The 23785-nt window shown below is 36.4% G+C and overlaps 1 protein-coding gene across 6 annotated transcripts in view; it reads left to right on the top strand.

Moving 5' to 3' along the window:
* The window catches only part of RBMS3 (RNA binding motif single stranded interacting protein 3), a gene marked incomplete at both ends in the record, with an annotated part of 625037 nt that overhangs the window by 385185 nt on the left and 216067 nt on the right, over nucleotides 1–23785 (top strand). For all 6 annotated transcript variants that reach the window (XM_084247514.1, XM_084247510.1, XM_084247513.1 and 3 more), the window contains one exon: nucleotides 16905–17062. In XM_084247514.1, the coding sequence (XP_084103640.1) occupies nucleotides 16905–17062 (158 nt within the window). The remainder of the gene's footprint in view (nucleotides 1–16904; nucleotides 17063–23785) is intronic.

Genomic DNA, 23785 nt, shown 5'->3' with positions numbered 1-23785 from the left:
CTTATATTTTTATTACTGTGCTTAGAATTTTTATTACTGTGTTTAGATTTTTAATATTTTTATTACTGTATTTAGAATTTACTTCTTGGCATAAAGAGAGTAATCCAATTAATTCCTTTACATATGGCCATCTAGTTTTTCCAGAACCAATTGTTAAAGAGAGTCTTCTCATTGTTTGGTCATGAACTAAGTATCAACATATACATGGATTTCTTTATGGGCTTTCAATTCTATTCCATTGGTTCCTATGTCTGTTTTTATTCTAATGCCATTCTCCAGTACAGTGCCTGATTTTTAAAGTCCCTGATGTGGTTGTGTCCCTGAGTCAAAAGTAGCATAAGGAAGTAAACCCTCCATTTCATGAGTTATAACGTTCCACTTTCACTCAAAAGACAGTTCAGTTACAATTTTTTCTACCCCTTTCCACCATGCAAAGGCTATATGTTTAACCTGCAGGAGCTGATTTTGACTTTTAATTTGGTTGCAAATATGTAGAGCAGGTGGACCTGGCATCTTCACTATGCTGACTTCTTTCACACTCCCTTAATGCATATATATATATATATATGCAATTATATATTTATATATATATAATTTTAGGGTAGCGTAAATTATGTTATCATTGGTAGTAGTCTGCATCTTTTAAGAACTTGGATTCTGAAATCACTGACCTTAGCTTGAATCTTATCTCTGGTAGTCTTGTGATTTTAGGTAGCTCCTTTATCCACTCTGACTTTCCAGTTATTTCACTTGCAAAATAGTGATGAGAAGAATATCCATTTTGAAGACTAAATATTAGATATAGTGCAGGCTCAGTGTTCAACAAAAAATAGGTGCTTAATGAAAAGTAGTCATCTTTGGTATTGTTGCTTATTAATCACTCTGTTCTTTTGATACTATGTTTTGTTTTAGTACATATTTTCTCTTCAATTCTAATCAAAAATTATTTCCTCAGCTATAAGAATTTGTTAAACTTATATACGTAAGTTTAATTTTTAGGCTGTGTCTTGAATATTTATGTGTTCATCTCTGTAATAATCATGTTCCCCTTTCTCTTCTTTCTCTGTATTTTTCTATCTCCAGTATTGCTAAAAATTATAAATTAATAGAACTGAAATGAAAATTATCACAAAATGATGAGTTCCATTTTTTTCATATCTGTATGTATTGGTGTATTTTAAACCAGAACTATCAAATTGCTGATTTTTAAAAATCTTTTAATGTGTCTGAAAGTTAGCACAGAGATTCAGTATGTACAGTAATGAGGCTTTTCTCCCATTAGGGCTGCAGAGAAATGTTGGCATTAAAGTATTAGAATTCTTTCACTTATGAGCAATAAATTTGGGATTCAGTGATCCTAGTGCATAGTTCAAAATGAAGAAAAGAAGCAGGAAAATGACTTAGTTGTATGGCAAGTTGATAATAACCAGTTTAGAGCTCTTCATTATGCCCTGTGACTTTCCTAGATCCTTGACTTCAAATTTGCCATAAGCGTTTTGCATTTCTCAGGAAAAAAAAATCATAGAAATCATGAAAAGCCACCCTTTTTGAAGGGACCCTTTGTCATTATCAGTCACAGTCTCATGGGAAATGGAAATCACAGAGGAACAATTAAAAGTGGCAGATCTTATGTGTAATTTTGTATGCACTGACATTTGCTGCCTTGTCTTTAGTATATATATTTAAAGATCTCCATTGTGATGTTTTAAATGTTCTCATTTTCAGTTTTTAAAAATAGCATCCCTTATAAATAATAACAACAATAATGCAGAACTGTCTGAAGTAAAAGTCTCTTATAAGTCTATATCCAAAGAGACACATTATAATTTTCTACATAAACCTTCTCAGTTTTCTCCATGTGCACACATTCACTTGAATCTATTTTCTTGTGTATATTGTATTATATATCCTTTTAAAATAGCATTGTATCCCCATCAAAGGAATGATCTGAGACAAGAATTTGACTGCTTTTTATTTGGGAAGTGATCCTGGAAAATAGAAATAAAGGAGTGGAGAAAAATGATGTAGGCATGGAAAAAATCCATCAGGATGTTCTCATAAAACAGATTTTGACTGTGAGTGATCAGAGCTCATTTTTGCCAGAGAACCTCTTAGAAGCCTCACAGGCAGAGAAGGGTACACATACTGCCCAGCATTCACACCCCATTGGCTGAAGAGTGCCCCCAGGGTGTTAACTCCCATGCATCATGTTCCTGTGCACAGAAAAGAAACCTTCTGCAGCTCTGGGAACAGTAACACACAGAGACTCCCAGTATGTGCTCAATAGGAGTTTAAGTGGGGAAAAGAAGTAAGCTGATTGGTTTTGAAAATAAGTTGGAAAGGACACAGAAATAGGAAATGGTGTTCTTATGGGTTCATTGTTGCTGTGGATCAAGATCAAGAGCGTGATTATAGATATGATAGTATCTGCAAGAAGGTGTGCTCCTGTATGTTACAAGCATGGCACATTCATGTTACAGTTTACTGGCATGTTCTGCATCTACTTCAACTAGATTTCTGAAAAATTCAGCAATGGTGCTTGAATTTTGGTGCTAGAATTCCAAATCAGGATATGCACATAAACTTTTTTTAAAATAATGATATTCCTCCCTGAATATTAGAATTGGTTACGATGTCAGATTTTCTTCTTATGTCACTATGTGAATTTAAAAATAGGTTTAATATCCTCTAAACTGAGAGTGTTGTATTTTTCTAAACCATTATTTCTCAAACACGTATGTATGTTAGAATCACCTGTGAGTATAGAGATCTGACTTAGTAGGTTTAGGGTGGGTCTAGGATTGTCATTTTCTTGAAAATGCTCAAGTGTTGATGATTCAAATACCATGAGTTGATTTAAGATTTACAACCAAATAGACTGAAGGAAACTTGCATATTGTGAGCATTACCCTTAAAAATGTCTTATAAAAGATTTTCCTTATAAAAGAAAGCTTCCATAAAGATAGCCATATTGAATGAGAAGCCAGAAGAGCCAATCTTCTAGCTACAAGTTGAGCAGTGACCTTTGACAAGTCTTTTCTGTTATCTGAGAGAATCTTGGGCATATTTGTCATTCAGGTGCCTTGGTTTTGATGAAAGATTTAATAGTCAAGTGTACTTTTCTATTTTTTTTTTCTTTTGCTTGCAAAGAAAATATGCCTCAAATGTGGATTCTCTGTTTCCTGAATTTTCATCTTTATACCACATTCTTGCTCGCATTTGTTAAAACTAAACAGGCAGATCACAAAGTTAGTTGTACTTTGAATATGTCAAATTTGAACTATCTAGAGGAGAGTTCTAGGTTTCTGCCTCCAAACTTGGTCCTCCAAGTCTTCTATCACAATAAATCGTAAAAGTGTGGGTGAAAATGCAAATGTCATCACCCAAGATCTTTGAATCTTCCTTTCTCAAAACCCTAACATCTTAGTCATCTGAAGGTATACAACATCTAGCTGTGAAAGAGATTTTTAAATCTGCTTTTCTCTACTTCTGCCACCTCTACTACTGTATCTATAATCATGCTCTTGATCTGTTGCAACAGTGATTCTGTAAGAACCCATTTCCTATCTCTCTGTGTCTTTTCCAATTTATTTTCCAAACAAATCAGCTCACATCTTCCTCCATTTAAACTCTTAAGTGCCTTTTCATTGCACTTGAGCACAGAACTTCAATTCCCAGCATGGACCAGCATGTGCGCTGTGTGATCTGGCCCCTATTGACCTTCCCAGTGTCATTTCAGGCCACCGCCTCCTAACTCACTGTGCCTCTAACAACACACTGTTCTGTTTTCTTTTTTCCTTTTTTAAAAAATTTATTTATTTTTATACAAGAGCTGGGGTACAGGCCAGAGGCGTGGGAGGGTGAGAGGATTCACTAGAGACAGAGCAGGAAGCAGAACAGGGAGAAGGACCGAAATACACTGCTGAGGGGAGCAGCAGGTGAGACAGGAGAGGTCTGCTGCGCTATGTGGGTATCTCCCTGGCCAGCCGGGAATTGAACCCACTCTGCAGAGGCTGCGGACAGCTTCACAGTGCTGCGTGCAACCTGCTGCATCACCAGGGAGGCCCTGTTCTGTTTTCTTTACCTTATGTCCAAGAAGCTTTTTTCCTCTCCTTGATGAACTTGATCCTATTTCCTGCCTGAAAAAATGTTTTGAATCATACAAATTTTCTGCTATTTCTCTTTTCAGTTAACATGAAATGTATCGATCCTTTCTATATGTAAATTTTATAATATTTAGTCATTGGAGATGTCTTGATCTGATACTTTTTGGAGGGTCACAAGGAAATAAAGATGGAAATATACAATTAGAGGATGCTGTGATTTCTGTCTTCACTGTGCTCCCTGACTTCTTTGATTTCTAATTTTCTCTATGCTCAGAAAGTACAGTTTTCACAGAGTACCTAATAAGTTAAATAGCATTACTGGTATCTAGATATATTTTCTCTTAGTTCTTTGTTTAATGTAAGCTTCTGAAATCTAGACAGCCACCTATTCCCATAAATACTTAATTATATTTTGTTTCTCACTTATTTGAGAAGAAAATAAAGGGAGCACTTGTAAATGTGTGCATCAACTTAAAACAAGAAGACATAAATTATAAGCATCTATAAAGCATCCTTGTAATTCTCACAATAATCTTATGTTAGCTGTAGCCTTTTCTTTTAAATGATAGAGGATAGAAATTCAAGCAAGTAAACTTAGTACTGCTGAATTATGTGTCTGTGTATGCATGTGTGTGCATGTCTTTGTGTTTATAAACTTACTATGTAAGTGGTTCTTCATTGTATTGCCGTCTTTCTTTGTCAATGGAGGCATGTAAATGATTTTTAAGGATCTGTGAGTCCCCTAAGAGAATTCGTAAATGTGGGGTTTTCCATTCTATAAAATCGTAGGCTGTGATGAAAACATATTTGAGATCATCTGGTTGACCAGTTGACGTCACTGTCCATGTCTGTATTTGTGTCTGTTAATCATAGAGTGTTCACCAAGGGGACCTGCTCTCATTGTCTAGTGCTAATGAGGAAAGAATGACTCTAAGTTACTAAGGGAATGAAGTCTTTTTTTTTTTTAATAGATGAGTTTCTATATTTATTTTTATTTTTTTAAGATTTATTTATTTATTTATACAAGCACTGGGTACAGTCAGAAGCGCGTGAGGGTGAGAGAATTCACCAGAGCCAGAGCGGGGAGCAGAGCAGGCAGAAGGACCGAAGTACACTGCTGAGGGGAGCAGCGGGCGGCAGGAGAGGTCTGCACGCTATGCGTGACCCCCCCTCCGGTGGCCGGGGAGCAGCCGGGGATCGAACTGGCGCTGCAGAGGCTGCTGGCAGCTTCGCAACCCAGCTCTCAACCACTGCGCCACCGGGGAGGCCAGGAAATGAAGTCTTTAAGCCCAAGGAAAGCTGTTACCCTGACAAACTCTGCTCAGACGAAGGCTTCATAATAATACAAATAGTGAAAAGTGTTGGAAGAATCAGAATGTCACATGGAAAAAAAGAATATAGCTCATGCACTTCCACAATATTTTGTATTGCAGCAATCAATAGCATATTCACTTTATAAGCAGCAATTTAGATTTGGAAAAACGACAACATCCATGATATTAAATTAATGTTCTAATTAAATTGTATTGGTTATGCAACTTTGCCTCTCTGCAATTTTTAAAATGTTTTGTGTTTAATAGTTGCATTTGAGCTATAAGCAGAGACATTTATACTTCATTATTAAATGATTACACTTTACACATGTTTAAGTTCTCTTTAATAAAAACACCCCAATCAACACTAGGAATCTACTACCACACATATGAAAGTATAATCTATATGAAAATATTACATGGTGATATATTACTTTTAGAAGGTGAAGGACTTGTGATGAATATCCTATATTTGAATTTTTAGCTATAGAGAATAATAGCTTGTTCATTTTAGTTTTGCAGCTATTTGAACTATTTTTAAATAACTTCGAACTTACAAAGTTGCACAAATAGTAAAATGACATACTCAGATATTCCACATATTACTCCTCCACATTTGCTTTATTATTTTCTCAATAAACATAGATATACTTGTTATGCTGAAATATTTGAGTGTAAGTCACAGTAATGTGATGTGAAAATAATGTGATACCCCATTACCTACAAATTTTCTAGCTGCATTTCCTAATAACAGAGACATTCTCTAACATGCACAGTAAATGATAAAATCAGGAAATCAACACTGATAGACAAAATGGAAATATCTGATGCACACATCTTGGTCATGTCCTTTGTGATAAACATATTGTAGGGCATGGGACCCAGGATACGACTCAGGAACAGTTGTGGCATTTATTTCACATGTCTCTTTAGTGTCCTTTAATCTGTAATTGTTCTTCATCTTGACATTTTTTATAGATTTCAGGCCAATTATTGTACAGAATGTCCCCCAATCTGGCCTGTCTGGTGTTTTCTAATGGTAAATTCAGGTTAAGCATGGTTTGAAGGGATAATCATTGCTGTTATTCTACTGGGAATGTATGCATTGTGTGGGGGGACACCCAGGGACTCATTCTGACTAATTTGATTACCTAAGGTGTGTCTACTGTGTCCCTCCATGAAAAAGTTACTGATTTCTCCATCTAATTAGTAAATATTTTGAGGGAATTCCTTCAGATTTGGGAAGATTCTTTGAGATTCTGTAGATTTCCTACTTCTCATCAAACTTCTTTGCCATGCACTGATCATCTTGCTTCAACTGTTTCTCTTATGATAGCCACATGGTGATTTTTTGATTCCAGCATCCCACCTACATTTATTAATCTCCTTTAAAGAATTTCTAATTTCTTTAATTATTTATTTTTATAGGAAATGGCCCATGGGTTCTTATGTATTATGGGTCAACGTCATTACTGATATTGTGTATATTTATACTCAAATATTTGAATACAGCTCTAAAAAAGATAAGTGGTGGTTATAAACTAGCTATTCTTTCCTCTTCTCAGTGAAGCGTATCAGCTAATTTTGGGTAATCCAGCAAAAGCTGCCATTGTCTCAATGGTTGGGAACGAGTTCAGCCTCAGTAATTCATAGAAGTGGAACTGAAGGAGCACAAGCCACTTTCTCCTTGGAAGCCCGGAGCATTTTATTGTTCTTAACTGTGCTGAGAATGCCAATGACTCCAAAGCTGGGGAAAAGACTCTTAATGAGTTTCAGCATTTTAATGTACTGCAGGTTCCCAATTGTATGAATTTAAGAAGCTTAGCAATTCAGTATCTTCTGAATAAAATCATTTATTTTATACTCTAAATACTCCCAGGGAAGTCTGAATAACATTGCAGCTTCTTTGGTGTAATACCTTTGGTGGGCTAATTGACTTGAACAGTGGAATTGCTCCTTAAAAAAAAAAAAAAACCCAAAACACACCACGTGGTTTTGATAAATGAGCCTAGTAATAAATCATTAATCTTTTCAGCTCATAAATGATAGGAAGTGTGTTCAGTTCCCAACTCCCCAAGATATTTCTAGATTCTTTTGCTGATACAATGGCAACATTTAAAGGATCTCATCATCAATTTAATATGCCCACCTCCAGGTGATTCAATATAATGTCCAGTAAATTTGCACTTATGAGTAACATAATAGACCAGTTTATAAATAACAATAATTGTTCTTTTTATGAACATGACTTATGGTTAATGGCCTTTTGAAATCTCCTAAATCTCTTTATTTTTTAAATTTAATAATAATATAAAAAGAATAAAGAATTACTAACATCCTCCTGCACTAAATTGTTAATATATTGTATCACTGAATTATCACAGTTCCCTCTGAGATTATTAGTACTATTATTTCCATTTTAAAGTTTGAGAATTTGCTGAGAATTGTTAATTATTAGTCGATGTCATAGAACTGTCAATGTTAAAAGTGTCCATGTCACTATCTGTTGACAGATTATTCCTACATAAACTTTTCTGGAAGGTTCATGGATTAAATTATTTTTGTTGAAATGGTCATCTATAAATAGTTATATATGGACAGCCAAACTAAAATTTGTGGTTGTCTTAGGGCTTAACATATCCCAGGGTTTTCTATTTCAATAATTTTCATACTCATCATGTAACTGAAATATCACAGTAGAAGTAATTTTGATCATGTAAATCACCATTTTGAGGAAAATAGAATTGTAAATAATGGCCTATGTGAGGCAGATATTTATGCTTTTGATGGCATTAATGTGTTAATGAGAAATAACTTTTTATTATTGAAATTAGCTGCAAACTATCCATTAGGCTAACCTCCCTAAAGCAGGCAAGGATCACGGCCTATTATATCTGTGTCTGTGTCTATTCACTCCCTATATAAATGAATAACTAAATAAATGAGAGACTTTTTAAAGCATGTGCAGCTTGGTGGCTGGCATGTTTAATGAGTGGGTGAATGAATCGTCAATAACAATGATGTCAAATAGAAGTGGATGATCCACTTAGTAAAGTGTCTTGAGCCAAGCTCTGTAAATTAAAGAGTGACTTAGACTGAGATTAGTGTCGTGACCCTAAATGCCTCCAATTGTTCAGGTGTGCTAGTCTCTGAGCTGCGGGGCGCCTGTGGATTGAATAGAGCAAAAAACAAAACAAAAAAAAATGAAGATGTTCATGTTTCTTTTGCTTTGATCTTGTAGGCAGTCTAGGGGAAACCGTTAACTCATTGTTGAGTTATATGAACAATGATTATCTTGCCCACTGATGAGTTTTAAGAAAGTTTCAATTAATATCTGTGCCATATAAAAGCTGGCAATTATGATGGAATCTCTCTTATAAAAGGGAAAGTGGTTTATGTCATTTGAACACTTTAACCCCCTGTTGTACATCCTCTTTGCTATTTCTCTTCCAAGGCCACAATATTATATAAGAAAAGGATGCAAGAAAATTTACTAAGTTAGGTTTTCTTGCCATCACACCTCTTTCATTCTTCCATTGATTAATCAACTTTATTTTAAATCTCTCTCTTTCTCTTTGTCTCTCTCTGTCTCTCTCTCTCTCTGTCTCTCTCTCTCACACACACACGCGCGCGCGCACACACACACACACACACACACTCACTCACTCACTCACTTACTTTTCCTCCAAACTAATGTAAGGATTGTAGACCACCAAATGGTTTACAGCCTATTGAGGCTCCCTTTTTGAAAGACTGGAATCAAATACAACTAGGATGTGCCATCCTTCACTTAGATTGACAAAACTTAAATTTGGAGATGAATTAGTTTCTTTTTTTTTTTTTTTTAATAGAGGCATGCTTTATTTATTTGTTTGCTGGTTTGTTTGTTTGTTTGTTTTGTTTATACATGCACTGGGTACAGTCAGAAGCGCGGGAGGGTGAGAGAATTCACCAGAGCCAGAGCGGGGAGCAGAGCAGGCAGAAGGACCGAAGTACACTGCTGAGGGGAGCAGCGGGCGGCAGGAGAGGTCTGCGCGCCATGTGGGACCCTCCTTTGGTGGCCGGGGAGCAGCCGGGGATCGAACCGGCGCCGCAGAGGCCGCGCGCAGTTTCGCAACCCAGCGCTCAACCGCTGCGCCACCGGGGAGGCCCGAATTAGTTTCTTTTTTAAGCATGCATGTAGAGTTGACTGCTTCCTCTTCCTCTATAACATGTGAAATGTGCATGACTTTACAAAGCCAGTTTCCTGTGAAATTGACTTTGGATGATCTAGGAATAAAAGTAAATTCAAGCAAAACAGCATGCAACAGTACCATTTTATATAGAAAAATGGGTTTTTAAACTTTCAATATATTTAATATATGTTTTTAAAATGTCTTCTTCCATAATAGAGGTTAGAAGAAAGGTAGCAAAGTATGTTTTTCTTAATAATTTGGAAACTTCTGTTGCTCCATTCCCACAAGTAAGATTTAACTTTGTGTCTTCTCTTACTAATTCACTCCCCTAGTTTGACTGGATGATTTCCATTCTTAGTCAGAAACATAAATTGATATGCTATGTAGGTTTAAATTGAACAACTGTTAGAATCCATCAGGGGTGGTTCTTTCACCTTGTTTTCTGGAAGAACATATGAGACAGCCATTAAGTATACTGTGTGGATGTTAACATTTCAGACCTCTGGTCCAAATAATTTGGGAAGTGAATTCTAGTTGGACTTCTTAATACTCTGTGACTCTGGGCAATTTCATAGCTTCTTATGACCTTAGCCTTCTCACATAAGAAATGAGGATATTAATAGCATACTATTTTAAGTGTTGATTTAAGGAAAAAAGCCATAATGAATTTAAATAACTTTAAAATGCTTGACACATGGATAAACTCAAACTAAATACGAGATAATATTGTACCATAAAATGGAAATCATATGAAGTCTATTTTATAAACATGTATGTTAATCCTTCATGGAAGTGATTATTTTAGTGTAAGTGAGCAGTATTTGTGATTTTCATATACTAAAAGTTGTTCAATGTCTATAGGGAATTCAAGTTTAACAGGGTGTCCTGTGTTTTATGAGGTTCCCCTACATTTTTAGGCCGTAGTGTTTGCCACATGAGCTCTATTGCACAATTCTAAGAATCACCATTTGTGCTGTGCTCTGGGGTATAATTTACATAGAACATAATGAGAAGACTTGTCTTTGAGTAGAACTCTATGTCCCTAACACCTTTTCCATCTCACTGAAATATTTGTGTGATATACATATGAATGTGAAATTCAGGATGTCCAGCTGTTATAGGCAGACTTTGCTTTGTTTCATATTTATGTGTTATAGTGATTATTCCAAAAGAAATTAACAGAACATGAGAGTAAACTTATGGCCATATTTGTACCATTTCCATAATTCTAATGTTTGAAGAACGATCATACTCATAATCAACAAATCAGGTGGCAACGTAACACCTCAGAGTTCATAGCAGACTGATAAAACAGATATCCTTGGAGAAAATGTGGTGTGATTTGTTTACAATATTGAGTAGTTCTCTATAGTTTTGTTTCCTGTTCTCATTTTTGATTGCCAGGATGCTGAGTACAAAACCATACCAATTTGTGAGGTAGTAACATATCACAATAAAACTATAGAGAGATCTCAATATTGTAAAATGTTAATTTAGCATTTTCTCACAGGAGAAACCATCACGTCAGGGCTGATAGCTGGTGATACTGTGCCTGAGTTCATGAGATGCATGTGGAGGGAGAAGGAAAGCCAGGAATCCAATCTGGCCACCTGTTCCTGGACCACAGGTAATTTCAAATTCAGTCATCAAGACTCGTGAGTCTCATTTAATCATTCACCACTCATCTCAACTCGAGGCTGCTTGGTAATTTATAAATAAAAGCCAACCATAGTCTTAAAGTACAAATGATCATGGTTCAAGTAGCCCTAACCACTTGGTTGGCCTCCACTGAGATTGTTATTCAGAATTAAGCCTTCAACTTGAACTTGATGACCTGAACTCCAGTTACCATTGTAGTGCTTCACTAAATCTGAACTAATTAAATACTTCTTTTAAAATATGTGTTCCTTAAGAAAAATTGTTCTTATTGGTTCGTATTTTAGGGAAATTGTCCTCGTTGGTGCCTTGGAGGAAAAAACTTAGACTTGATAACTATGGGAAACTTAGGAAAGATAAATCACCCTCTTTGTAAGCAGAGAGAGAAGACAAAAACAGGGCAACCCCCTTCACCACTTAGCAATCAGGACAGAGGGCTTGTTTTTAGGGGTGAAAGGACACCGGTGAGGAGAGAATGCTGACTTCTTAGCAGTCTTTCTTTGCTTTTCCCCTTTGATCTTTAATATATTACCTAGTACTTAGTTTTCTGGTGCATTTCTTTTAAGGGAAAGATACGCCTTTTATTTCACTTGGAAAAGGCCTTGACTTTATGGCTGGTATGACAGTCATGACTCATCATGAGTCCTGGTTTTTTCATGACAATACAGATGTAACCAAATTAAGGCCTTATATTACCTAAGATTCTACAGAGAAACAGAACCAATATACAGATTGTTCCCAAGTCAGCAAATAGGAGATCTGGGAAAGTCCATGATGTAATTCCAGTGTGAAGGCATCAGATAAGAATTTTCCCTAAACTCAGGGAAGGATCAGCTAACTTTTCTGTTCTCTTTAGACCTTCAACTGATTGGACGAGCCTGTCCACATTAGAGAGTATGATCTACTTTATTATGTCTATAGATTCAACTGTTAAACTCAACCAGGAAACATAATCACATATACATACAGAATACTTTTTAATTACGACTTAGGTATCCCCATAGTCCAGGAAACTTGACAGATATACTAACGATCACATTTATGTATAATATAGAAGCTAGTATGACCAGAACAGCGTGTTTCCTGCTGGTTTTCTCTAGAGGTGCTGTAATTACTATGACTACCCAGCAAACATCTGATAATATTGCTAGGTGGGTGAAACATCTTTGTATAATGTTAGTGTTAAGCTAGTTCTAAAATCTCTGATGTTTTTGGGATACCTTGTTAACACAGGGGACTCTGGCTCCTGTTTGTTTCTGTTTTCAGGGTTAGAAAACAGCATTTCATTTTTATTATTATTAATTTTTGAATTGCAACAGCATTTAAAATAGAACCATTCCATGAAAAAAACAATTGCTTATTTGTCTCTCCATTGATTTTCCTTTCTACAAGTGAGATTCAATGAATAAAACTATCTATAGGCAATCTTCAGAGTTGTACTTTAATAGAAAGACTAGACCAGGCATCAAAAAATATCACTTAGGATGTTGTTTACCCACTTACTGGCCATGTGACCTTGACAACCCTTCTAAGATGTCAAAACTAGTTTTCTCATTTGAGAAACAATGCTATAAAGCCTCTAATACTGAGTTCTAACAGATGGCAAAAGAGAAAAGATATGCCAGCTTGGTAGTTTCTATATACTAAAAATCCAAGCTAAGGGAGGTCATTTTAGGAAACTATTTTTTTTCACAAATTCTTCAGTGAAATGACAGGTCACTCCTACCAGTAGCAATGGAAATGGGGTGCCTCCCTTGTGGTCTAGTGGTTAAGTCTCACTGCTATCACCCCTGTGGCCTGAATTCAATCCCCAGCCAGGGAGCTAACCCACATGGTGTAGCAGACCTCTCCTGTATTGCCCACTGCTCTCCTTGGCAGTGTATTTCAGTAGATCTACCTGTTCTGCTCCCCACTCTTATTCTGGTGAATCATCTCATCCCCCAAACCTCTGGCCTACACCCCAGTTCTTCTATACCAAAAAAATCTTATCAACAGCAACAACCAAAAAAAAAAAAAATAATTGAAAGGGAACTTACCGAACCTTTTCAGAATCTTTTAACAAAAATTAATAATAAATCAAGAAGTTCCTGTAATTGATGTAATAGATATATTAATTGTAGTTATACTTTTACAGACACATCTGCTACAGAGTACCCATTCAGTGACTATAAAATGTTAAATAAAGCTAGGAACTCTTTAATTTCATTGGCCCTATCCTGTAGTAAAAGCTAACTGAATATACACAAAAGTGAATCTAATAAGAAATGTAAAGATATTTACATTTCCACTAATACTCCTTTGAACTGGAACCTGCTTTCTACTGTTTGTTAGATTTTAAGATTAAAAGTGGTATCGTGAATTAAGAACATTGTACTAGATATAAAAGGACATGGGTTCTGTTTCTAGTCTGTTACTAATTAGCTTAGTGACCTTGAGTAAGTCATAACCACCTCTTCTAGCTTCTGGGGCTTTTTCCATCTGTTAAATTATCACATTGGATAAGAGGTCACTTTATGTCCATTCTGGAGATAGCTGGTCATGAAATTTAAGTTAAAAAGTATTTTTAAAATGTTCTCTTAGATTTCAGTTGTCATATGAGAAATTTTTCTGCCAATTTAAAAGGAAAAAATGGTCTTTGGTTCATAGTGTCAAGGAACCTTTAAAGTGACCATCCATTTACATAAGTTAAATATATAAATAAAAGTTATACTTAATATAAATATGTGTTATTTTAAGGTTCATTCTATGCAGAATTGAAAGTCTATTGGCAAGTAAATGCATCTATTGAAACTGACACTGAATTTCAAATAAATAACAGTAAATAACACTGCCAAACAGTATATTCTATGAACACAAATTAAGAAATGACACCATCCAATGCTATATTGTCTCTGTGAATACAAATTAAGGAGTTGGCCTTGTTGTCTGAATTGGATTCAGAAAATAGCTTACTGAGCAATCCCTCATGCACTTAGCTCTGTGTGTTTATTGCACACCATTTTAAGAAGCTGCACCGCATTTGCAATTGGGGAATTTGGAAATGGGCTTGGATTAGGATAAACTGGTACACTGCTGCCTAAAAAAAAAAAAAAAAAAAATGGAAAGATCTGTGCAGTACTCTGGATAGTAGCCTTGGTTGCTTGTGGTTATTTAGCCTCATCAAGGACAAAGGGTGCAGAATGTTGGGTCAGTTCTAATTCGTTCATGGCACAGCCCAGTGCTGTAGGCTCCTATAGTGGAAAGCTCCGAGTTAACACAGGATCTCCCAGCAGTGGGACATGTATCTTTTAGGAACTTGAGTCGATGAAGGTGTGTAGGATATCATCATAAGAAAACTGTTCTTAATTGCTTTTTAATTCTTATTTCTCCAAGAGAAAAGGCTACATGTAATGCTAGTATGCTTTTAAGCCTTTCTTAATTATGAATCTCCATTGTTACTAAGAAAGTCAACCACAAAGGTCAAAGTCTTTTGCACACAAATAGTATCTAGCTATATTTAATGACATTGATTCATTCCCTGTATTTTACAGTAACCTATTTATACTAAATAATACTGATTTATTTATGCTGCAACTGAAAGTTATCTTTTTAAATGAGTTTCCATAATCCCAAAGTATATTGATATAAAGAAAACTTGTAAGTAAATAAAATGATAGTCCATAACTGGCAAAAAATGCTAAGATGGCATACAAATGATTGAAGCTTGGGAAATATTGGTCTTGTGGAAGATACAGTGAATTAGAAATTCAGAAACTTGGTAGCTGAAGCTAATTCTCACCCTTTCACTAATTACCAGATTGTCTTTGCGCAAAATGATAAATTTTTCATGCCTTCATTTCCTCATTATCCAATAAATAGAATGATACTTGCCATATATGAAGTGATGATATGAAGATTAAAATTAAATGAGTAGTGATATACTATAAAAATTGAAGGTTGTGTGTACATATGGTTCATTATGTATCTGAAGCATCATTTTTCTTTTCTTTTTCCACCACCCCAGCAACTAACATGAACGTGCCATTTAGAAAAGGATAACAGTATCTCTGTTTCTCTCTAGGATCATGGCATTAATTAGTGGTGTGTGTGTGTGTGTGTGTGTGTGTAAGATAGAGGGAGAGGGTTAGGAGAGTAGGAGAGGGGATGAAAGATTACAGTTGTCCAGTTTCTACATTCAATTACTCCTAAATGCTAAAACTGTATTGCTGGTTTCTGATAGATTATGTTTATCGTTGCTATTTTCCATGGTGATAAAAAAACTTAAAAACTAAACATGTTTAAAAATATGAAAACTCTAATAATAGATCTCATTCATATCAAAGCTTAATAAAAATATTATGACCCATCTGAATATTTAAAGCTGTTAAAAATAATGGAGATCACTTTCATACCAACATTGTTTCTTGACCTGAAATAATATTTGGAAACTTGCTTATTTTTTTTTTTCATTGCATTGAAAACCTTAAATTTTCCACAAAAGCTGATATTATCTCTTCAGAAAAGATATTTCACTGTTACTATTATCATTTCCTATATACTTCAGAATTTCTTTTTCCAATTTAATCTCTTGCTATACTTGAAGGTGGTTGTTTTGTTTAAAGTATAATGATTCAGTTAAAATCTGATATATTTTGATGTGCATGGTTAATCATGTCAGATTTATCATTAAGTTTAATTTTGATGCATATGTACAACTAAATTCAAACTTAGTTGTATTAACTTGTGAGAAATAGAGAACATTCATACTCAGAAATACTGCTAGCAGTTGTGGTTTGGTTTCCCATTCTATTAAGCAAAGTTTATTTAAGCAATTGCTGCTGGTATAGAAAATGATAGACATCATAATCTCATTCGGATGTGTATATTCATGTATCCTCTAGGAAAGTGATTCCCAAATTTGAGCAATCATCAAAATCACCTGGAGGGCTTATCCAAACACAGATTGCTGGCCTCACTCCTGAGCTTCTGATGTAATATTTCTGGGATGGGACCTGAGAATTTGTATTGGTAGCAATTTCCCAAGGATGTGAAACTGATGCTGCTGTTCTGGGACCACCCTCTGAAAACCAGTGGTCTGGTGGAGAGCAGTATAGCAGAACAGCGAGACCCACAGACACTGGCAAAAGGCCCAGATTTCAACCCTAGCTTTGACACCATCTGTGTAACTTGGACAAGCTAGGGATCAATTTTGTACACTGTAAAATGGTAGCAATTATATTGATGAGGACTATTGAATGAAATAGTGCATATTAAGTGCTTAGAACAATGTCTGCTCACTAGAGAACTCATGAAATGCAATGTTAGAAACTAGCAGTGATGGTAGTTTGAATGATAATTGAAGCAGATTTAGCGGTAAAAGAGAAAAACATGCCCTTTACCTTAGTTCAATTGCAGTAACTGTTTATTAGTTCTCGCTGAGGAAAGAGGGCCAGAGAGTTTGATTTCGATGGATGACATTATTTCTATGAGAATCATTTTGTGCAAGAAGTGAATTCTGGGAAAAGAAGAAATGCCTTTTGTGAAAGAATGTTCAAGAGAGAAAGATCTTCCAAGAGATTGGAATCTAGATTGCATCTCAAGTAAAAGTTTATCCATTTTGTCGTAAGTGTCTCAGTATTCGAAACTCACAGCATTTGTTTCTTCCTTTCCTTTAGCAACAAGAGCAAGATCCAACAAACCTATACATCTCGAATCTCCCCATTTCTATGGATGAACAGGAACTTGAGAATATGCTGAAACCCTTCGGACATGTCATTTCCACAAGAATACTAAGAGACGCCAATGGCGTCAGCAGAGGTGTTGGCTTTGCCAGGTAAAACACTCGTTTGCCTTTCTTTATCTTGTCATATTAATTCTAATGTCTTTGTGGCAGTGGGGCTCAAAGCAACAGAATATTCAAAACAAACAAAGAAGTAGCATATTGAACTCATTATCTGTATCTTTCCTTCCAGCCAAAAGAATCCCGATGTAATTATGACTATGATATGCTTACTAAAATATATACGGGTAACATTTATATGTGTGTTGGGTCATAATGATATGCATAGACAGACCAGTTCTCAGTCCTTTCTGCACCTGTAGATCAACCAAATCAGGTTCTGCCAGTTTCTGCCAGGGATAACAAATGCCCCACATCCCAAAGAGCCCATGTGGTGAATAAAACATCCCAATATTTTTGCAATGATTTTCCAAAGAACAAGATAGTAGGAAGAAGAGAGGAAAATTTGGAGAAGCTGGAAATGTTGGGAAATCCCAAGGAATCCAGAAATATAACTGGAGGTCAAGGGGGTATTTGCATATAAGAGGCTCTAGCTGTGCGTTTTCGGATGTTTTACTCAGAACAGAAAAAGGAAAATTGTGCTTTTATCCATTGTCAGAAAATGAAGGGTAGTTTTCATTTTAACTTTAAGAGAATGTTTACAAAAGAGGAACGCAGCCAGGAGTGGAGTTAAAATAGTTGTACCTGCTGTGCTTTCATGAAAAACAAAGCTAAAGAAACCACAGAGACAAAGAAACTGCTCAGTGACAGAGAAGAAAATTCAAGGCTTTTCTCCATGGCCGGCCGGATGCATTTATGTGTCTCCAGCTGACTTAACATGCCTGAACAGATGAGTATCAGTGTCAGCTGGAAATTCACCTATCATGGACAAGCTCGTGCGCCAATGAGGACTCCTTCCATCCTCTGGAAAACCATCCCACACCATCTTCTGTTCACCTACTTTGAAAGATAACAAATTGTAATGTGAATGTTAGCTGCTCTGTAATATCCTAGAGGTCATGGACCACTTTCTTACAATGTTCCACACATAGCAGATTGGTAGCCTTGTGTCAGACCCATGCTTGATGATTTGAAGAGAAATAGCAGAATGAAGAACCTTTCCCTGATCAGTATGCATGCATGAGGCATTCAGGTACTCAGAAGATTGCTAATGTTTGATTTCCATGGTCAAGGCAGAGCTCATCACACTACCTGGATCTCAGAATTTTGCCAACACTGCCATTCTTGGATAGCGTGCAGCCTGCTCTCAGAAGTCTGACCAGGAGGGGAGTTCACTGAAATGACTGCCATGCTTCAGTTCACACAGTGGATACTTGCCTTTGTGTCTTCAACCACCTCCAGCCCCCACCCTCAATGCTCTCTCTAACAAAGTACTTCCCCTGCATTTATACTCCTGCTGAGAAGTGAACATCTTTCAAATTGATCAATAGAAAAGCATTTTCTAAGACAATCTATGATGATTTTTTTTTAAACAAAGAGTTTGGGGCACAAAATATTTTATTTTGCCAGGGCAAGCATAACAGATTATAGCAAAGCGGGTAACTGAAACCCTGGATATGTATCTTATCACAAGCTAGAGACTGGTAGTGGAAGATCGTGGTGTCAGTAGCTTTGGTTTCTCCTTGTCTTCTGCCTTGTCTGTGTCCTAATGTCCTCTGTATTAGGTAGATTATTCAAAGGGCCCACCCATTGAATGTTATTTTAATTGGATTACTTCCTTAAAGTTTTAGTATCAAAGATGGTCACATTCTCAGTTACTGGTGATGAGTACTTCATTTACTTGGAAATGTAAATTTGGGGGAGATACCATTCGACCCATAACACATAGACTGGGCCACTCACTCCTCTCTCTTTGAACTTCTCTATATACTTTGAGTTTGCTTAACGTGAAGCGTATTGGTTTTAAGTGCAGCACCAAATACTGCAAACTGTAAGAGGCAGAACTTAACTCATGGCATATGGCATCATGAAAGAGGGAATCCTACAAAGGTGTTTCTCTTTAAGAATTGAAGAAGGAAGAGAATTTTTTTTTAAAGATTTATTTATTTATTTATTTGTTTGTTTGTTTGTTTATACATACAAGCACTGGGTACAGTCAGAAGCGCGGGAGGGTGAGAGAATTCACCAGAGCCAGAGCGGGGAGCAGAGCAGGCAGAGGACCGAAGTACACTGCTGAGGGGAGCAGCGGGCGGCAGGAGAGGTCTGCGCGCCATGTGGGACCCGGTGGCCGGGGAGCAGCCGGGGATCGAACTGGTACCACAGAGGCTGCTGGCAACTTCGCAACCCAGCGCTCAACTGCTGCGCCACCGGGGAGGCCCAAGAATTTTTGACTATTGTTCTATGCCTGCTCTGAGTATAGTGTCTCCCTCTTTCAACACATTTTACATACAGAAGTTGCAAGTGGTTCTTTGGAAATGTAAATCCTATCATGTCTGCTTACATCACTTCTGCATGGCCTGAGTGCTGGCACTTACTGACCTTGACCTCCCCAGCAGTGTCCCTGACCTCATTGTCTCTAATACGCCTCACTTTCCTTGCTATCTCTATTCCTGTCTCAACTCCTGGGCACAGCTGCCCTTCATGACTCTTACAACTTTCCATGAGACTTTCTTTCTCTTCTTCCTAGTCATCCCTAGATATTGGTTTAAACATCCTTTTTACAAAGAAGCTTTCACTAAACTCCAATTCCAACCTTCAGACAAAGTTAGGTGGTCTTACTGCGGCTCATATCAAAAATATTTTTATAAAATTTATCAAAATCATAATGCATTTACTATTTAATTTTGCCTTTATCCACTGGATTATACATTTCCTTAAGTCAAATCTCATTTTTTATGGTTGAGTAGATTTATATATGGGTAGGAGATTGTATAGATGCCTTTCTGTACAGTTCAAGAATGACTAAGCTCCAAGCAATGGTCTTTTAAAACATGGAGTTTTGAATATGAATTAGCAGGCACATTCCAATACTGAAACTTAGGTCTCTGTACTCTAAATCATGTATTTTCCAATTTCAGAAAGTGGCATGTGGATTGAAGAGTAAAACATAGGTTCAAGTCAAGCCAATGATTTCTTATGCGTAAGAAATCAAAAGAAAATATGAATCTGACTTTCTTTTATAAGAAGCCAAGAAACTGACATGGGATAAGTATTTCATCTTCCATGTATCTCAGACCTGAAATTCCAGGGAATAGGATCCCACGTGATTTGCCTAATTTAATGGAGTGAGAAAGTAATTTTAGCTATTCCATATGTAAGTAGCTCTGCCCAAATTCTGACTTCCTCACATTTTAACATTTGCTCTGCATTTGCTCAAACAACTATGACTATTGCCTTTGCTAACTTGATCATGTACAAATTAAAGCTTGTACAAGTTTTCCTCTTTTTAACACATTATCCTCTTTTTTCATTCAGTTTCCTCTGAAGCACAAGATAGAGATAATATGTGTCACTATTTTCTCAACTCTTTCAATACAAAGTTAATGTTAACAGTGAGTGGATTACTTGCAGTGGATGCCATGAGCAGAGGCCCTAAAAGTCTGGTTTTCAGGATGATAGCTTCGGCATCCCTGGGTTAATTGTTTGTCTCCGTCCTTCCTCAAAGGTGAAACATACCTCCTTCTTCTTCACATCTATCCCAGCACCTAGAGTGTTGTCTTACACATAACTAACCTTCAGTAAATTTTTGGTGATCAATTAATGAAACACTTCGTGTTTTGTTTGGTTTGTTGTTTGGTTTTGGACTAGAATGAGATGCAGGAAAAAGCATTTAATGATAGTATGCTAATTCTGAAATGGATGTCCTAGAATATTTGAGAAAACTACAGTAGCATTATTGCAACTAATATTGATTTGTATATTATTTCTTCCTCTAAAATTTCAGTGTCATAGGTATTATTAAAAAAAAAAAATAAAATACTTGTTCCATTGGGAGAATAGCCAGTCTATAATTTTTAGCCTGTACAACCTAGAAAAGTACACATATGCTGAGATTTATGACTATCTCAATTCACAAAACCTGAGTAATTTATTCAGCAAGCCTCACTTTGAATACTACTGTCGGTCACTTCTCTCCACCAGATGTGGACCTTGAGTCACGTGCAAGAGATCTAAAATTCCTTCCACTAGAAAGAAAGCTCTTCATTATTACTTGACCTGCAAGGTATACATTGATTTTCTTTGATAACCATATCTTCAAAGTAAAGGTAGTGGGCCTCCCTGGTGGCACAGTGGTTAAAGACATAGCACTATCAAGCTATGGCCAGCCACTACAAAATGAGTTCTATCCCCAGCCAGGGAACTAACCCACATGGTGCAGCAGATCTCTCCTGTCTTACCTGCTGCTCTCCTCAGCAGTGTATTTCAGTAGATCCGCCTGTTCTGCTCCCACTCTGTCTCTGGTGAATCCTCTCACCCCCTCCCCCCCCCCGACCTCTGGCCTGCACATCAGTTCTTGTATGAATAAACAAACTAATCTTTAAAAATAAGTAGTATCTTCATTTTATATTAAAAACACTGAACTTCAAAGCATTGATTTGAATACCGGTAGGTGCACAGACAGCACAATTACAAGCTTTACAAAGTTCCAACAGCACTAGTGTATGAAATTACAGGCATTTTATTTTATTTTTATATGTTTTTTTTTCCCTCTTTTGTAACTTAAAACAATTTTGTAAGATCCACCCCCATCCCTACCCCAGGGCAGCATTTTATAGCCAAGTTGTAAATCTCTGAAAACAGAAGTTTCTGGTGGGAATGCTGACAGTGGAGAGTCAGCCCCACTACTGCAGAGCTAGCGGGTGCCAGCAGACTACCTTGCCTTCAAGGGTGAGGATCAGAGCGTAAATCAGCCCCAGTCTGGAGGGACATGACTGTGTTCATGTTATCCATTTCCCACTCCCAGAAACATGATATCGTTTGTCTAACAAAAATCACATTGAAGGAGTGTTATGAGAAGCTGGTAAAGAATGACCCAGAGTAGAAAAGGGATGGGGGTAAGCATTCACAATTAATCCAGCTTCAACATCTGGGAACACAGAACCTCTTTAAGAAATGCATTTACTGTCCCCTGGTGAGCTAAGGAGCGTGAGAGTCTGCTCAGCACAGAGACCTTTGTGTTCTCTGGTAGTTTTCGCCCCTCTGCACTACTCTTAATTTGATTCTCATGGAGTTTTGTTTGAATGACTTTTAACATATGGGCAGCCCTGTATCCCTCCTCTGCCTAGAGAATGAGCAGGTTTTCAAATAAATAATTTCAGTTCTTTCTTTTCATTAAGGAAAAAATTTAATTGTGGATCTAGGCAGACAGATATTAGTCTGAATTTTACAAATCAGTAAAAATAGACTAAAATTATATTTCATCTGTTCTTTTAGTGATTTTGAATAGCTTTGAAATTTTATTGATTCACCATTTACTGCCCAAAACTTCTTACAGCCTTTCTTCTCCTTCCTGAATTAGGCAAAGACTGATCCAGAATAAACATCAAGTACAAGAATTAAAAAAGTATAAAGAAAATGGCGATGCATTTGTAGGCAAATATGATATTTTAAAATGACCATCAAAGTTATCAACATGTATTTTTATTTTCTGGAAAGTGTTTTGATCATGTATTTTGTGACTCCGTCTTTGTTTTAATTCCTCCTTTTCTATTTTGGTAATTTTTTTTACCAGTACTATCTTAAACCTCATGGAACCAGGAAATCAACTGTGAAAAAAGAAACTCTCTGAAATATAAACTTAGTGATTAGCAATCTCCAAACTACAGCTGTGTTTGCACAGACAGAAGTTACAATTGTGTTTGCCGAGATTGAAGAGCGTAAGGGCTGTTATTCTTTTCTGTAATTTTAATTCCACTCTCAATTGCCAGCAGATGTGATCCACTAGAGAGTAAACTCCTGGTCCACCTTTCAGCTCCTTCATCTTTGTTTTTGTTTTATATGTGTGTTATAAGTGTAATTTAATCTCTTTCTTCACATTTCCTCTTTGTCTTTCTTTATGCAGAAGAAAGTCATGATCATAGCTAGAGAAGATCAAACTCTGCTTGTTTCCCCATATATTTGAAAACTTGGTTTTCAGAACTCAAACCAGTCAACTAACCAAAAGGATTAAATTATACCAAATGGTCTATTATTCTGAGATCTCCTGAGTTCAACTCTTGTTCTATGCATACCTTTATACTAATGTAGAGGAGAAAATTGTTTTATTATTATGAGATTGAAATGACTGGATTCCAAACACTGTCCTCTGTGGAATGGGAGGAGAGTTCAAAACTATTACTTATTCATGTAAAACTGAAATTGGGGAACTTTGTTCCCTCCACATTTGGAAATGTGACCATCCAAAATCCTCAAGGTCTCTAAGATCAGTTTGCTTTGTAGCTATTCTAGCATAAACCACAACAGGGACTTTTGAGTCATCTGAAGCTTTGGGGACAATAGATAGATTAGATAGATTGTCTGCTTTCACCCAATAAATAAGAAAGATGGAAGTATCACTTGGCCTATAAGAGTGAGCCTCTTTTATTAGTGTCTTTACTACTCTCCTCTTTCTGTGAGTTGAAACAACCCATATATTCGCTCTCTGTGGCTACAAGTTAGAAATAACTTAAATTGCATTTTAATTTTCACTTCCTATCTGTGTTCTTGGACCAGTTACTTAAATTCTCTGAACCACATTTCCTGATACATAAAAATGTATCCATTCATTCAGTTTGCCCAGTAAATATATCTCAGAAATACCAAAATGTCAGTGATTGT

The sequence above is a fragment of the Talpa europaea genome (assembly GCF_964194135.1).
Source record: "Talpa europaea genome assembly, chromosome: 11".
NCBI classification, from domain to species: domain Eukaryota; kingdom Metazoa; phylum Chordata; class Mammalia; order Eulipotyphla; family Talpidae; genus Talpa; species Talpa europaea.
The sequence above is the reverse complement of the archived record's forward strand: the minus strand, read 5'-3'. Positions and strand labels throughout refer to the sequence as shown.